At 47.4% G+C, this 16,441-nt stretch overlaps 2 protein-coding genes across 6 annotated transcripts in view; one reads left to right on the top strand and one right to left on the bottom strand.

Moving 5' to 3' along the window:
* Positions 1 to 1,596: 1,596 nt before the first annotated feature.
* Positions 1,597 to 6,027, bottom strand: gins1 (GINS complex subunit 1 (Psf1 homolog)). The gene is made up of 7 exons (XM_020922579.2): positions 5,650 to 6,027; positions 5,013 to 5,077; positions 4,789 to 4,887; positions 3,870 to 3,960; positions 3,272 to 3,388; positions 3,043 to 3,117; positions 1,597 to 1,991 (listed from the first exon to the last, which is right to left on the bottom strand). Exons 1-7 carry the CDS (start codon positions 5,722 to 5,724, stop codon positions 1,923 to 1,925), a joined length of 591 nt encoding a protein of 196 aa, XP_020778238.1. The 5' UTR covers positions 5,725 to 6,027; the 3' UTR covers positions 1,597 to 1,922.
* Positions 6,028 to 6,261: 234 nt separating this feature from the next.
* The window catches only part of abhd12 (abhydrolase domain containing 12, lysophospholipase), a 15,419-nt gene continuing 5,239 nt past the window's right edge, over positions 6,262 to 16,441 (top strand). The window contains exons 1-7 of one of the 5 annotated variants that reach the window (XM_055162556.1): positions 6,262 to 6,429; positions 10,134 to 10,281; positions 11,891 to 12,015; positions 12,766 to 12,871; positions 13,776 to 13,895; positions 13,997 to 14,027; positions 14,096 to 14,141. In XM_055162556.1, coding sequence (XP_055018531.1) covers positions 10,136 to 10,281; positions 11,891 to 12,015; positions 12,766 to 12,871; positions 13,776 to 13,895; positions 13,997 to 14,027; positions 14,096 to 14,141 — 574 coding nt within the window. In that variant the 5' untranslated portion in view covers positions 6,262 to 6,429; positions 10,134 to 10,135. The remainder of the gene's footprint in view (positions 6,430 to 10,133; positions 10,282 to 11,890; positions 12,016 to 12,765; positions 12,872 to 13,775; positions 13,896 to 13,996; positions 14,028 to 14,095; positions 14,142 to 16,441) is intronic. The other 4 variants (XM_020922570.2, XM_020922571.2, XM_055162558.1 and 1 more) reach the window with 4 other exon arrangements.

The following is a 16,441-nucleotide window of genomic DNA, read 5'->3' as shown; positions in this document are numbered from 1 at the left end:
GTTGAGGTCTGAAGGTCCTGCAGATGTTTCTGTTGACGGCGTCACAAACATAAATCATCTTTACTCGTTTAAACTTTCCCTCGTGTCAAACGCTCAAATCTTTTGGAATGACATATTTGTGTTTGTGAATCAAAGCTTGATTCTATTTTAAATTAAATCTGCAATTTCATGTAAAACATGGACTCTTTGGTGTCGTTGAAAACATATTTCTACAAATAAATAAATGTGTTGAAGTTAATCTTATCAAACTGTCAGATCCACTGCTGTAAATTTTAAGAGTCAAAAATTCAGACTTGTATTTCAGTCGCTCTTTTCCTCTGAGATAAATTCTTTAAATTATTGCAAAAAATCCCAAAGCCCTGAAAACAAAAGCACTTTGTTTAGAATGAGATTTAAAAATGTGAAAGTGTTTATTATTTTTCTACATTTGTATGACGACGTGCGGTGAAGACATTGAGCTTGTGTCCTGTGAATATAAATCCTGAAGCCTCCAGCCTCCTGTTGATGTTTATACCACTCGGTTTTACTTTGTATATTTAAAAAAACAAACACACAGCTCCACTGACGCAGCGCCCTCTTGGTCCTTTCAGAAATCAACATCTATGACGATTTCGACTGAGCCCCGCCCCCGTGGATGACATCACAGCGGCGCCGGAGCAGAGACGCTGATCCTGCTTCTTCAGTTTGATATTATTGATTTGGAGATTTTAACTGTAAACATCTGCCAAAACCTGAAATAAACCGAAATAAACTGATACCAGACACTGAAATATGATTGTGTCTCGTCTTTATGGTCACAATGTCCACGTTTACATGAGGATTTTAATTCCAAATGAATAATTCTGAATTCAAATCTTCTCTTCTTGTTTCCATGTAAATAATAATGTTGAATTGTTGTTTTCGTGTTACACTTGAGCTGCTCCCGTCTTTTCTGTCTCTGTCTGGGTTTGTGGTTTCTCCACCGACACAAACACCATCCAGACTTTTATAACCCGCAGTGGTTCTGATGATAATTGTTGTGCAGCAGCTGGAATTGTCTCATCACACTTAAAGTTGGCAACACTGTGATTTTTGGCCCTTTTTGAGATGATTTTTCACTTGTGCGTCTGTTGTTTCTGTTTTTGGGATCAGGCCGAGTTTTGGCTTCATCTTTGTGTAGTTTACATGAGATAAAAAGAACCAATGAATCCCTCACGACCAGCTCCAGATCGACAAATGAAGGTCACAAGAAAATCAAATCTGTCTGAATCCATTTGCCTTTCGTGAGGGTTTCACTGTTGAACTCGTTTATTCAGTGTGAGAACATGAATCGTGAGCTGTGAACTTTTAAACCCTGAGGTTTGGTCGAACAGTTTGAGCTGGAGCTGAGAGAAACCATCAGAAATATCACACAGTGTAGCGTCCGACTTTATGTCTGTCGCTGAGGAGGAGAAACGAAGAAGACAAAAGCTCAGCCCACTCCCACATCCTGATCACAAATCCAAAGAGACGTGGATCAAAGTCCCGAGACACGACTGGTGGAGCCGGATCGAAGGACGACACGACGAACATGAAGCACCAGAATTATTTTAACAAGAAGAAACGACAAACAAGATCCAGGAACCAAATTCACTCAGATTTAAAATCAGAAGAAAACAAACACTTCAATATTAAGTTTAACAAATTAAGTGTTTACATCAACTTTTTAAAGAGGAATTCAGTTTTATTCAGAATTAAATCTCTCATGTAAACGTGGCGACTGAGTTCAAATCAAACTCAGAAGGTTTGTTTAGTTTGTAAAGTGTAACAGAGACAGAGCAGTGCCTGGTGTTAGCGTCACACTCTGAGCTGCTGTGTGTGTCTCACTGTAGGATCTTGACTCTGGTGGTGACGGGACATTTGTCGTGTGTTTATAAAAACAGTTGTGGAGACGTTGTAGAGTTTCAGGAGACGACGTGCTCCAGGACGCCCTGACGAATCAGCTGCTCACATTTCCACCGCGGCAGGAAGTGCTGGAGACCAAACAGGAAGTACAAACGATTACAAAACTGGAATAAAAATGAATTCCCTGAAATTTTCCTCCTGAATCTACTCAAACAACAGTAGCAGTACAGTCGCAGTACTGTCGCAGTAGTATCGCAGTACTGTCGCAGTAGTATCGCAGTACTGTCGCAGTAGTATCGCAGTACTGTCGCAGTAGTATCGCAGTACTGTCGCAGTAGTATCGCAGTACTGTCGCAGTAGTATCGCAGTACTGTCGCAGTAGTATCGCAGTACTGTCGCAGTAGTATCGCAGTACTGTCGCAGTAGTATCGCAGTACTGTCGCAGTAGTATCGCAGTAGTATCGCAGTATTATCGCAGTAGTATCGCAGTACTGTCGCAGTAGTATCGCAGTACTGTCGCAGTAGTATCGCAGTACTGTCGCAGTAGTATCGCAGTACTGTCGCAGTAGTATCGCAGTAGTATCGCAGTAGTATCGCAGTACTGTCGCAGTAGTATCGCAGTACTGTCGCAGTAGTATCGCAGTACTGTCGCAGTAGTATCGCAGTACTGTCGCAGTATTATTGCAGTAGTATCGCAGTAGTATGGCAGTAGTATCGCAGTAGTATCGCAGTACTGTCGCAGTAGTATCGCAGTACTGTCGCAGTAGTATCGCAGTAGTATTGCACAGAGGTGGTGTTACAAATGTTCCTGAGTGTCTCTAAAGGCCTCAGACTTAGAGCAGTTTGTTTTTCTCTCAATGTGACATGAAATGAGAACAGTTTTACTTTAAAACATTTTTAATCATAAGAAAAATAATCATCATAAGTAACAGATGTAAACAAAAATGTAACTGTACCAGCAAAAAAATAAAACACTTTCAGTTCTGGTTTTCTACTCGGCGACAGAAAGAATAAGACGAGTTTTTAATCCACTATAATTCAAATAAACAGAGACGTGTTTGTCTCAAGAACAACGAGGAAAAACAGACAATAAACAGATAAAAACCCCCAAAACAAAACAAAAGAGAAAAACAGTGAAGGTCCCAGACTGTAAAGTCGTGTTCTGCTCTCAGGACTCACCTGACTGTTCCTCTTCAACAGAATCACTGTTCCATCGTCAATCTCCAGCTCACCGTGATCCTTCACACACCTCACCTGAAACACAACACCTGCTTCAGTCCCGGTCGTAGTCCCGGTCGTAGTCCCGGTCGTAGTCCCGGTCGTAGTCCGGTCGTAGTCCGGTCGTAGTCCCGGTCGTAGTCCCGGTCGTAGTCCCGGTCGTAGTCCCGGTCGTAGTCCCGGTCCAGACCTGGATGTAGAGGCTCTTGGGGGGTCTGGTGTCCTGGGTGATGTCGAGTCCTTCTCCGTTTCCCAGACTCTTCATGAACGAAGCCAAAGACTTTTTATACTGAGAAAACCACTGCACCTGAAACACGACAGGACAGGGTCAAACCGCCGACAGGACAGGGTCAAACCGCCGACAGGACAGGGTCAAACCGCCGACAGGACAGGGTCAAACCGCCGACAGGACAGGGTCAAACCGCCGACAGGACAGGGTCAGTATGAGCTCCTGTCAGCTTCTGTCTACTCCTCTCATAGTACAGGACGCAGTAGTCGCAGTACGGGACGCAGTAGCTGTAGTAGTCAGTAGTATAGGACATAGTAGCTGTAGTACAGGACACAGTAGTCTCAGTACAGTCGTAGTACAGAATGCAGTATTCCGTAGTAGTCCATAGTACAGGATGTAATATTCTGTAATAGTCCGTAGTACAGGAAGTAGTAGTCTGTAGTACAGGATGTAGTAGTCTGCAGTAGTCCGAGTGCAGGATGCAGTAGTCCGAGTGCAGGATGCAGTAGTCCGTAGTAGTCCGTAGTAGTCCGTAGTAGTCCATAGTAGTCCGTAGTACCTCTTCTGCAGACATGTGGAAGCGGACATTAGGGGGCAGCACTGAGCCGTACTCCCAGCGCAGAGCTCGGATCCTCAACAGCCGGTCGTATCTGGAACATCACATCACCACGGCAACGGGTCAAAACAAGTCATCAAGTAAAAGTACTTTCACAGAATACTTGTACTGGAAATGTGTAACTGAGTACTGTATTTTTGGGACGATAAGTGTCACTTTTGTTCATGGTTTGGTAGTTTCTGTGACTTAAACTCAGGTGTGAGAGTTTGGTTAAACTTGTTCTGTTCTGTTGTTTATGTTATATTTATCTGAAGAACTGTGAAATATGTGACGTTAACAGTCTGTTGTTCTCTTCTATTGTTACCTCCGCCAAGGAGGTTATGTTTTGCCGGCGTTTGTCTGTTTATTTGTTTGTTTGTTTGTCTGTTAGCAACGTAACTCAAAAAGTTATGGACTGATTTTGATGAAATTTTCAGGATTTGTTGGAAATGTGAAAAGGAAGAACTGATTTCATTTTGGGGCTGATCCGGAAGAAATCCTGGATTCTGGATCACTTTAAAATTTTAGTTAACATTGTGGTAAATGGGGCCAAAAATTGTGTTTCTCAATATCTCGGTTAATTATTGACCAAACCCCATGAAATTTGACTCAGGGATGGACAATGGGATCTTCTTTCATATTCCAAAGGCTGATCCGGATCTGATCCAGAAGACTGATTTTATCGCAATTTATATAAAAAAATGGGGGTAGTCCTTGGCGGAGATCTGCGCTCTCTGAGTGCTTTTCTAGATTTTACTACAACTTGGTCCTTGGTCCTTGGTCCCTGGTCCAGTCCCTGGTCCAGTCCCTGGTCCAGTCCCTGGTCCAGTCCCTGGTCCAGTCCCTGGTCCAGTCCCTGGTCCAGTCCCTGGTCCAGACTCACAGATATGCAGTGAGGCAGCGTTGGTTCCGGAGGAGGCAGCAGTGTCTCAGTTTGATGGACGGGATGAGCTCGGAGCGTCCGTCCGCTTTCGCCTCGCTCCTGATAAAACAACCACCAAAAAAAGAAAAAAACACACAAATGTGAGTTTTATTTTACTATCAAAGTGAAACGCGACAACATCACATTTTATTAAACCCAGTCCCGGTCCCCTCTGTGGTACTCACACGTCGGCCTGGTTCTGCTCAAACAGCGCCTCCATCTCCTGCAGCACCTGCCTCACTCCATCCTCCTGAAACAAGACCAGACCTGGTTTAGTCCCTGGTTTAGTCCCTGGTTTAGTCCCTGGTTTAGTCCCTGGTTTAGTCCCTGGTTTAGTCCCTGGTTTAGTCCTTGGTTTAGTTCTGGTTTAGACCCGGTTTAGTCTTTGGTTTAGTCCTGGTTTAGTACCGGTTAGTCCCGGGTTAGTCCCGGGTTACTCCCCGGTTTAGTCTTTGGTTTAGTCCTGGTTTAGTCCCGGTTTAGTCCCTGGTTTAGTCTTTGGTTTAGTCTTTGGTTTAGTCTTTGGTTTAGTCTTTGGTTTAGTCCTGGTTTAGTCCTGGTTTAGTCCCTGGTTTAGTCCCGGTTTAGTCCCGGTTTAGTCCCTGGTTTAGTCTTTGGTTTAGTCCTGGTTTAGTCCTGGTTTAGTCCCTGGTTTAGTCCCGGTTTAGTCCCGGTTTAGTCCCTGGTTTAGTCTTTGGTTTAGTCCTGGTTTAGTCCTGGTTTAGTCCCTGGTTTAGTCCCGGTTTAGTCCCGGTTTAGTCCCGGTTTAGTCCCTGGTTTAGTCTTTGGTTTAGTCCCGGTTTAGTCCCGGTTTAGTCTCACGTTAAACGCGGGCAGTTGTCCGTCGTTCATTCGGTGAAGCTCCCGCACGAGCTCCAGCGCTTTCTCCCCGAACATGGCGCTGAAAAAACAACTTTAGAACACTTCAGAACCCTCTGAAACACTTCACAAACCCGCGTCGACACTCTCAGACTCGATTAAACCCTCTTAGACCCGGTTAAACTCGTATAAACTCGGTAAAACTCCGGTGTTTGTTAGTCCGTTTAAGATCTCAGGTTTCGCGGGTAAAGTGTGTTGTGATGACGTACCCGGAAGCATGAGTGTTTATTTTTATTTTTACTTTTCTATTAACGAAATAATTCAACGCCTTTTCAGTCATTTTAACATAAACATTTATTTAACATTAATAATATTCAGGAAAAGATCAAATAAATTGTAAAAAAAAAAAAAAAAAAAAAGAAGACATTGATACGTATGACAGGGATCCGAACATGGATAGGAAGCGTTTTTTTTTTTTAATGAAATAATTCAGTGCTTTTACAGTAATATTAACATAAACATACATCTAACATTAACATAAATATTCAGAAAAAAACTGAATAAAATTGTTAAAAAAAAAAAAAAAAAAAAACATTGATACGTATGAAAGGGATCGGAAGCGTGAGTGTGCGGCTTCCGGTCGTGGATCTGTCATCTTCAAACTTTGTCTCTCTTTCTGACTTTAAACTCGTTTTAAACTGATTTTAAACTCGTTTTGAGCGCTACAAACCTGCGGGAAATGAGGAGCGGCGGGCCCGGTCCTCTCCGCGGCGGGAGATAAAGGTGAGGACTCCAACTCTCGGCAGAAAAGTGCAGAAAAGTGCAGTATTATTCTGATTTTATCCTCAGATCTGACATCAGTCCACTTCCTCAAAGTGACCAGCCGAAACTCTGAAGCATCCGAGAGGTTTAGACCTGGATTAGTCCTGGTTTAGTCCTGGTTTAGACCTGGTTTAGACCCTAGTTTAGACCCTAGTTTAGTCCTGGATTTGTCCTGGTTTAGACCTGGTTTAGTCCTGGTTTAGACCTGGTTTAGACCCTAGTTTAGACCTGGTTTAGTCCTGGTTTAGTCCTGGTTTAGACCTGGTTTAGACCCTAGTTTAGTCCTGGATTAGTCCTGGTTTAGACCTGGTTTAGTCCTGGTTTAGTCCTGGTTTAGACCCTAGTTTAGACCCTAGTTTAGTCCTGGATTAGTCCTGGTTTAGTCCTGGATTAGTCCTGATTTAGACCTGGTTTAGTCCTGGATTAGTCTCTCGATTAGTCCTGGTTCAGTCCTGGTGTAGTCTCTGTTTTTGTCCTGGTTTAGTCCTGGTTTAGACCTGGTTTAGTCCTGGATTAGTCTCTGTTTTAGTCCTGGTTTAGTCCCTGGTTTAAATCACTTTGGGAGTTTTTCGGGAGTTTTCAGACGATCTTAAAACTGTATGAATAGTGTAATAAACCTGTAATAATACTGTAAAGAATACTATAATAATACTGTAATAAAACTGTAAGAATACTTTTTTAATACTGTAATATGACTGTAAGAATATTGTAATAATAATTTAAAGAATAGTGTAAGAAGAGTGTAGTAATACTATAATACTAATGCAACACTACTGTAATAATACTGTAAAAATAGAGTAAAAATACTGTAATAAAACTATAATACTACAATATTACTGTAATACTATACTAGAATACTGTAATAATACTGTAATAATACTTTAATAATACTGTCATAATACTTAGACAAACACAGGGAAATGATTTGGACACAATGTAAAATAATAACAGAAAGTAAAAATATAAATGTGTTTTATTACACTATTATTACAGTATTTTTACAATTTTATTTTCTGTCCAGTCTGCGGCGCACAGACACACACACACACACACACACACACACACACACACACACACACACACACACACACACACACACACACACACACACACACACACACACACACACACACACACAGACACACACACACACACACACACACACACACACACACACACACACACACAGACACACACACACACACACACACACACACACACACACACACACACACACACACACACAGACACACACACACACACACACACACACACACACACACACACACAGCACACACACACACACACACACACACACACACACACACACACACACACACAGACACACACACACACACACACACACACACACACACACACACACACACACACACACACACACACACACACACACACACACACACACACACAGACACACACAGACACACACACACACACACACACACACACACACACACACACACACACACACACACACAGACACACACACACACACACACACACACACACACACACACACACACACACACACACACACACACACACACACACACACACACACACACACACACAGACACACACACACACACACACACACACACACACACACACACACACACACACACACACACACACACACACACACACACACACACACACACACACACACACACACACACACACACACACACACAGACACACACACACACACACACACACACACACACACACACACACACACACACACACAGACACACACACACACACACACACACACACACACACACACACACACACACACACACACACACACACACACACACACAGACACACACACACACACACACACACACACACACACACACACACACACACACACACACACACACACACACACACACACACACACACACACACACACACACACACACACACACACACACACACACACACACACACACACACACACACACACACACACACACACACACACACACACACACACACACACACACACACACACACACACACACACACAGACACACACACACACACACACACACACACACACACACACACACACACACACACACAGACACACACAGACACACACACACACACACACACACACACACACACACACACACACACACACACACACACACACACACACACACACACACACACACACACACACACACACACACACACACACACACACACACACACACAACACACACACACACACACACACACACACACACACACACACACACACACACACACACACACACAGACACACACACACACACACACACACACACACACACACATACAGACACACACACACACACACACACAGACACACACACACACACACACACACAGCACACACACACACACACATACACACACAGACACACACACACACACACACACACACACACACACACACAGACACACACACACACACAGACACACACACAGACACACACACACACACACACACACACACACACACAGCACACACACACACACACACACACACACACAGACACACACAGACACACACACACACACACACACACACACACACACACACACACACACACACACACACACACACACACAGACACACACACACACACACACACACACACAGACACTTTTCAGGTTTATTCAGGTGGATTTGTAAAGAACCTGTCCGGACAGTTTCTACACCCACAACACACACAATAAAAAACAAACATGATCTGTTATTATGGACACACACACAACACACACACACACACACACACACACACACACACACAGACACACACACACACACACACACAAACACACACACACACAACACACACACACAGACACACACACAGACACACACACACACACCTTTTCTTAGAATACCAAAAGCATAAGGGCACTGCAAGATAAATACAAATACAAGTCTGATTCCCGGGAGACTCTGCATCACCTCTCTTCCTCCTCCTCCTCTTCTCCTTCTCTTCCTCCTCCTCCTCCTCCTCCTCTTCTTCCTCCTCCTCTTCTCCTCTTCTTTCTCCCGGGACAGGTTCAGTCGTTGCTCCGGTTTGTCCGGTTTCTCCGGATGGAGCGATTCTGTGCTCGCTGCTCTGATTCCTCTCCTCCCTCTCTCCTCTCTCCTCTCTCCTCCTCCTCTCTCTCTCTCTCTCTCTTCTCTCTCTTCTCTCTCCTCTCTCTTCTCTCTTCTCTCTGCTTCAGTCTTGTTTTTAGGATGTGATTTGAAGCTTGTGTGTTTTTGGAGCTCGTTTGTCCCACTCTCTCTCCTCTTGTTTTTGGGCTCGTTTGTTTTTGGGGCTCGTTTGTTTTGAATCTCGTTTGTCCCACTCTGTCCGGGCTCCGTGAAGGCGGCGGGCGCGGGTCACGTGGTGCTGGTTCTGTGTCTTGATTGGCTGTGGCCGCGTGGATCAGCTGCTCGGTGCGGACTCACGGACAGCGGCTCTCGCACCGGCGGCTCTCGCACCGGCGGCTCTCGGCCTCTCCGCGGTCTCTCTCCGGTCCCAGCCCCCGGCGCCTGATCCGCGGGACGCACAGCCGACCCCGTGACCCCCGCCGCCCGCAGCCCGGCCGCTCCTCACGCCGCTGGGGCCGCTCTGTTTCAGGGATGCGTAAGCGGAACGCGCCGGCGCCCGCGGAGCAGCACAGCGGCTCTGAGCGGGACTCACAGCCCGGACCCAAGCGCCATCCCCGGGCACACGCAGCGCAGGCGGACGGGGAGCAGCCGGGAGCCATGGGGAAGCGCTTCAGGAGGTAAGACTCGACCAGAACCGGACCGGGACCCGAGCAAAACCCGAGAAAAACCCGAGCAGAACCGGTTTATCTGGGATCCAATCAGGACAAAGGTGAAGTCAGAGCGAACCAATGAGCGCGAGCAGGTGCAGCACAGGTGACTCGTAATCCCCAAAGACCTGCTCACCTGGGCTGGGCTAGACCTGGGTTAGACCTGGTTCAGGCTGGATAGTTTGTAAACACTTTTACACCTGGTTCAGTGTTTTGTGTCCTGCACTGGGTCAGTCACATCTGGTCCAGACCTGGTCCAGTCCTGGTCCAGTCCTGGTCTAGTTCTGCAGATTGAGGTCAGAGGTCAGTCCAGGGTTCAGACGCTGATTCTGCATTTTCACTTCCCGCCGTGACAGAACTCAGAAGTGTCTTTAGTCCAGAGACACGAGACTAAACCAGGACTAAACTAGGACTGAACCAGGTCTAAACCAGGTCTAACCCGGGTCTCAGTGGGTCTGTTCTGTGTTAATAATTCAGTGCAGATTGTGTAACAGACAAATTATTCTCACATTACACCTCCAAAGACCACTGAGTACACACAGTACTACAAATACTACTACTACTACTACAAATACTATGAATACTACTACTACTACTACAAATACTACTAATACTATAAATGCTACTGCTACTACTACTACTACAAATACTATGAATACTACTACTACTATTACTACTATTACTAATACTATTACTACTAGTCTTTTAGTACTCATGGACCGGTCTTGGTCTCGAGACTACTTTTTTTTATGGTCTGGGTCTGGTCTTGGACTGGTTCAGGTCCTGGTCTTGATCTGGTCTTGAACTCCGTCTGGTCTTGGACTGGGTCTGGTCCTGGTCTGGTCTTGGACTCAGTCTGGTCTTGGACTCAGTCTGGTCTTGGACTCGGTCTGGTCTTGGACTGGGTCTGGTCCTGGTCTGGTCTTGGACTCAGTCTGGTCTTGGACTCGGTCTGGTCTTGGACTTGGTCTGGTCTTGGACTCGGTCTGGTCTTGGACTCGGTCTGGTCTTGGACTGGACTTGGACTCGGTCTGGTCCTGGTCCTGGTCTTGGTCTTGGTCTTTTCTTCTGTTGTTGGTGATAAAGTTGTTCCAGTGTGTGGGACGTTAATCAGATCAAACGGAGATAAACCTGGACTTGGACTTGGACTTTGAGAAACTTTATTGATCCACAGAGAAACGATCACAAAGAAAAGAACCACACCTGAAAACATCAACAAAAACATGAATATAAATGTGACAAAATAAAAACACGTGGAAATGACAAACATGATCTGGATTTAGTCTCAAAGTCTGATCAGTTTTACACATGGAGGTGCTGAAAAGTCCTGGAAAACTCACGAAAAAGTCATGGAAAAGTTTGGAAATGTTGTCAATGAAAAAGCGTGAGAATCCTGATATAAATGTAAATGTGAAGTGTTTAAATGTTTAATTTTTTGTGAAAGGAGCAGAAATCGTGAGTCTGAACTTGAGTCTGCTGCTTTTCACACACGTGGTTTTTGTTTTTTGTTGTTTGTTTTTGTTTTTTTATGAATGAAAAACTAAATAAAAGAGCTGAGTGCAGTTCCTTGTGTGTCCAGCAGGGGCGCTCTCTGGAGGAGGATGCGCAGACTCGTCTTTTGGCTCATGCTTTTCTACGTCTCCATCCCCGTCGTCATCAAACTGTTCCCCTCCATCCAGGCCCGACTCGTCTATCTCAACTTCGGTCAGTCCGGATTTAGACCTGGTTTAGTCCTGGTTTAGTTCTGGTTTAGTCCTGGTTTAGTCCTGGTTTAGTCCTGTTTTAGTCCTGGTTTAGTCCTGTTTTAGTCCTGGTTTAGTCCTGGTTTAGACCTGGTTCAGTCCTGGTTCTGTTTTAGTCCTGTTTTAGTTCTATTTTAGACCTGGTTTAGACCTGGTTTAGACCTGGTTTAGTCCTGGTTTAGTCCTGGTTTAGTTCTGGTTTAGACCTGGTTTAGTTCTGGTTTAGTTCTGGTTTAGTTCTGGTTTAGACCTGGTTTAGACCTGGTTTAGTTCTGGTTTAGACTTGGTTTAGTTCTGGTTTAGTTCTGGTTCAGTTCTGGTTCAGTCCTGGTCCAGTCCTGGTTTAGACCTGGTTTAGTCCTGGTTTAGTCCTGGTTTAGTCCTGGTTTAGTCCTGGTTTAGACCTGGTTTAGACCTGGTTTAGTCCTGGTTTAGTCCTGGTTTAGACCTGGTTTAGACCTGGTTTAGTCCTGGTTCAGTCCTGGTTCTGTTTTAGTTCTATTTTAGACCTGGTTTAGACCTGGTTTAGTCCTGGTTTAGTTCTGGTTTAGACCTGGTTTTGTTCTGGTTTAGACCTGGTTTTGTTCTGGTTTAGACCTGGTTTAGTTCTGGTTTAGTTCTGGTTTAGACTTGGTTTAGTCCTGGTTCAGTTCTGATTGAGTTCTGGGTCTGGTTGAGTCCTGGTTGAGTTCTGGGTCTGGTTCTGTTTCAGTTCGGGTTCCGTACTTCATTGACCTCAGACGACCTTTGGATCAGGGTCTGAATCACACCAACAACTTTTACCTGGAACCAGAGTCCGGAACCCGGATCGGAGTCTGGTCAGTCCCACCTCTCCCCACCTATCCCCACCTATCCCCACCTATCCCCACCTATCCCCACCTCTCCCCACCTCTCCCCACCTATCCCCACCCCCACCTATCCCCACCTATCCTCCATCCCCACCTATCCCCACCTATCCCCACCTCTCCCCACCTCTCCCCACCTATCCCCACCTATCCCCACCTATCCCCACCTATCCCTCCATCCCCACCTATCCCTCCATCCCCACCTATCCCCACCTATCCCCATCTCTCCCCACCTATCCCTCCATCCCCACCTATCCCCCTCTCCCATCCCCACCTCTCCCCACCTATCCCACCTATCCACCTATCCCACCTCTCCCACCTCTCCCCACCTCTCCCCACCTATCCCCACCTATCCCCACCTATCCCCACCTATCCCCACCTCATCCCCACCTCTCCCCACCTATCCCCACCCTCCCCATCCCCACCTATCCCCACCTCTCCCCACCTCTCTCCCCACCTCTCCCACCTATCCCCACCTACCTCTCCCCACCTCTCCCCCACCTCTCCCCACCTCTCCCCACCTATCCCCACCTCTCCCCACCTCTCCCCACCTATCCCCACCTCTCCTCCCCACCTATCCCCACCTATCCCCCACCTCTCCCCACCTCTCCCACCTATCCCACCTCCTCCCCACCTCTCCCCACCTCTTCCCCACCTCTCCCCACCTCCCCACCTCTCCCCACCTATCCCCACCTCTCCCCACCTCTCCCCACCTCCCTCCTCCCCACCTCTTCCCCACCTATCCCTCCATCCCCACCTCTCCCCACCTATCCCCACCCCTCTCCCCACCTATCCCCACCTCCTCCATCCCCACCTATCCCCACCTATCCCCACCTCTCCCTCCATCCCCACTCATCCCTCTCTCCTCTTTTTTCAGGCACACTGTTCCCTCGTTCTTGTGGAGGGAGGCTCAGGGGAAAGATTCTTTTTGGTTCGAGTCGTCGCTTAAATCTGCAAAATCTGTGATTCTGTATCTGCACGGGAACGCAGGAACCAGGTACTACAAGTACTGCGAGTACTACAAGTACTACAAGTACTGCGAGTACTACAAGTACTACAAGTACTACAGATACTACAGATGTGTGTGTGTGGTTTCAGGGGGGGGGATCACCGCGTGCAGCTCTATAAGGTAAAGTGACGCTCTCGAGCACTTCCTGTTTCGTCCAGCGGCGGCGCTCTCACCCTGTTCTCTTTCAGGTCCTCAGCTCACTGGGCTTCCACGTCATCGCCTTCGACTACAGAGGTACAGAGTACACAGAGTACACAGAGTACACAGAGTACACAGTACACGAGTACACAGAGTACACAGAAGTACACAGAAGTACACAGGAGTACACAGAGTACACAGAGTACACAGAGTACACAGGAGTACACAGGAGTACACAGGAGTACACAGGAGTACACAGGAGTCCTTACGGCTCCCTGCAGTACGAGTCTGTACGAGGCTCCACCCCCCAGGCTCCCACACCACAATCCTCCATAAAAACACAAAAACACGACAAACCTGATGTTTGTGCAGGAGTTTGATCACCAGTATGACTGAGCTCTGAAGGGGGAGGGACTTAGTGCAGAGAGCAACATATAAAACATAAATACAGAGTTTTGGGTGAAATAAAAATTTTTAAAAACAATAAAAGGAACATGGACGAGTTACAGTGAAAACCAGTTCAGTCCTGGTTTAGTCCTGGTTGAGTTCTGGTTTAGTCCTGGTTGAGTCCTGGTCTGGTCCTGGTTGAGTTCTGGTTTAGTCCTGGTTGAGTCCTGGTTTAGTCCTGGTTGAGTCCTGGTTTAGTCCTGGTTTAGTCCTGGTTGAGTTCTGGTTTAGTCCTGGTTGAGTCCTGGTCTGGTCCTGGTTGAGTTCTGGTTTAGTCCTGGTTGAGTCCTGGTCTGGTCCTGGTTGAGTTCTGGTTGAGTCCTGGTTGAGTCCTGGTTGAGTCCTGGTCTGGTCCTGGTTGAGTTCTGGTCTGGTCCTGGTCCTGGTTGGTCCTGGTTGAGTCCTGGTCTGGTCCTGGTTGAGTCTGGTTGAGTTCTGGTTTAGTCCTGGTTGAGTCCTGGTCTGGTCCTGGTCTGGTCCTGGTTGGTCCTGGTTGAGTCCTGGTTGAGTCCTGGTTGAGTCCTGGTTGGTCCTGGTCTGGTCCTGGTTGGTCTGGTTGAGTCCTGGTCTGGTCCTGGTTGAGTCCTGGTTGAGTCCTGGTTGAGTCTGGTTGAGTCTGTCTGGTCTGGTTGAGTCCTGGTTGAGTCCTGGTCGTCTGGTTGGTCCTGGTTGAGTCCTGGTCTGGTCCTGGTTGAGTCCTGGTTGAGTCCTGGTCCTGGTCTGGTCTGGTTGAGTCCTGGTTGAGTGGTCTGGTCCTGGTTGGTCCTGGTTGAGTCTGGTCTGGTTGAGTCCTGGTTGAGTCCTGGTCTGGTCCTGGTTGAGTCCTGGTTGAGTCCTGGTCTGGTCCTGGTTGAGTCCTGGTTGAGTCCTGGTCTGGTCCTGGTTGAGTCCTGGTCTGGTCCTGGTTGAGTCCTGGTTGAGTCCTGGTCTGGTCCTGGTTGAGTCCTGGTTTCTGGTCCTGAGTCCTGGTTGAGTCCTGGTTGAGTCCTGGTCTGGTCTGGTTGAGTCTGGTTGAGTCCTGGTCTGGTCCTGGTTGAGTCCTGGTTGAGTCCTGGTCTGGTCCTGGTTGAGTCCTGGTTGAGTCCTGGTCTGGTCCTGGTTGAGTCCTGGTTGAGTCCTGGTTGAGTCCTGGTTGAGTCCTGGTTGAGTCCTGGTTGAGTCCTGGTCCTGGTCCTGGTTGAGTCCTGGTCTGGTCCTGGTTGAGTCCTGGTTGAGTCCTGGTTGAGTCCCTGGTCCTGGTCTGGTTGGTCCTGGTTGAGTCCTGGTCTGGTCCTGGTTGAGTCCTGGTTGAGTCCTGGTCTGGTCCTGGTTGTTGAGTCCTGGTTGAGTCCTGGTCTGTCCTGTGGTTGAGTCCTGGTTGAGTCCTGGTTGAGTCTGGTCCTGGTCTGGTTGAGTCCTGGTTGAGTCTGGTCTGGTCCTGGTTGAGTCCTGGTTTGAGTCCTGGTCTGGTCCTGGTTGAGTCCTGGTTGAGTCCTGGTTGGTCCTGGTCCTGGTTGAGTCCTGGTGAGTCCTGGTTGAGTCCTGGTCTGGTCCTGGTTGAGTCCTGGTTGATCCTGGTCTGGTCTGGTTGAGTCTGAGTCTGGTCCTGGTTGAGTCCTGGTTGAGTCCTGGTTGAGTCCTGGTCTGGTCCTGGTTGAGTCCTGGTTGAGTCCTGGTCTGGTCCTGGTTGAGTCCTGGTTGAGTCCTGGTCTGGTCTTGGTTGAGTCCTGGTTGAGTCCTGGTCTGGTCCTGGTTGAGTCCTGGTTGAGTCCTGGTTGAGTCCTGGTTGAGTCCTGGTCTGGTCCTGGTTGAGTCCTGGTTGAGTCCTGGTCTGGTCCTGGTTGAGTCCTGGTCTGGTCCTGGTTGAGTCCTGGTTGAGTCCTGGTTGGTCCTGGTCCTGGTTGAGTCCTGGTTGAGTCCTGGTCCTGTTGAGTCCTGGTTGAGTCCTGGTTGAGTCCTGGTCTGGTCCT

Source organism: Boleophthalmus pectinirostris, unplaced genomic scaffold (genome assembly GCF_026225935.1).
Source record: "Boleophthalmus pectinirostris isolate CB_2022bp ecotype Guang Dong unplaced genomic scaffold, ASM2622593v1 HiC_scaffold_5, whole genome shotgun sequence".
Lineage (NCBI taxonomy): Eukaryota > Metazoa > Chordata > Actinopteri > Gobiiformes > Gobiidae > Boleophthalmus > Boleophthalmus pectinirostris.
The sequence above is the reverse complement of the archived record's forward strand: the minus strand, read 5'-3'. Positions and strand labels throughout refer to the sequence as shown.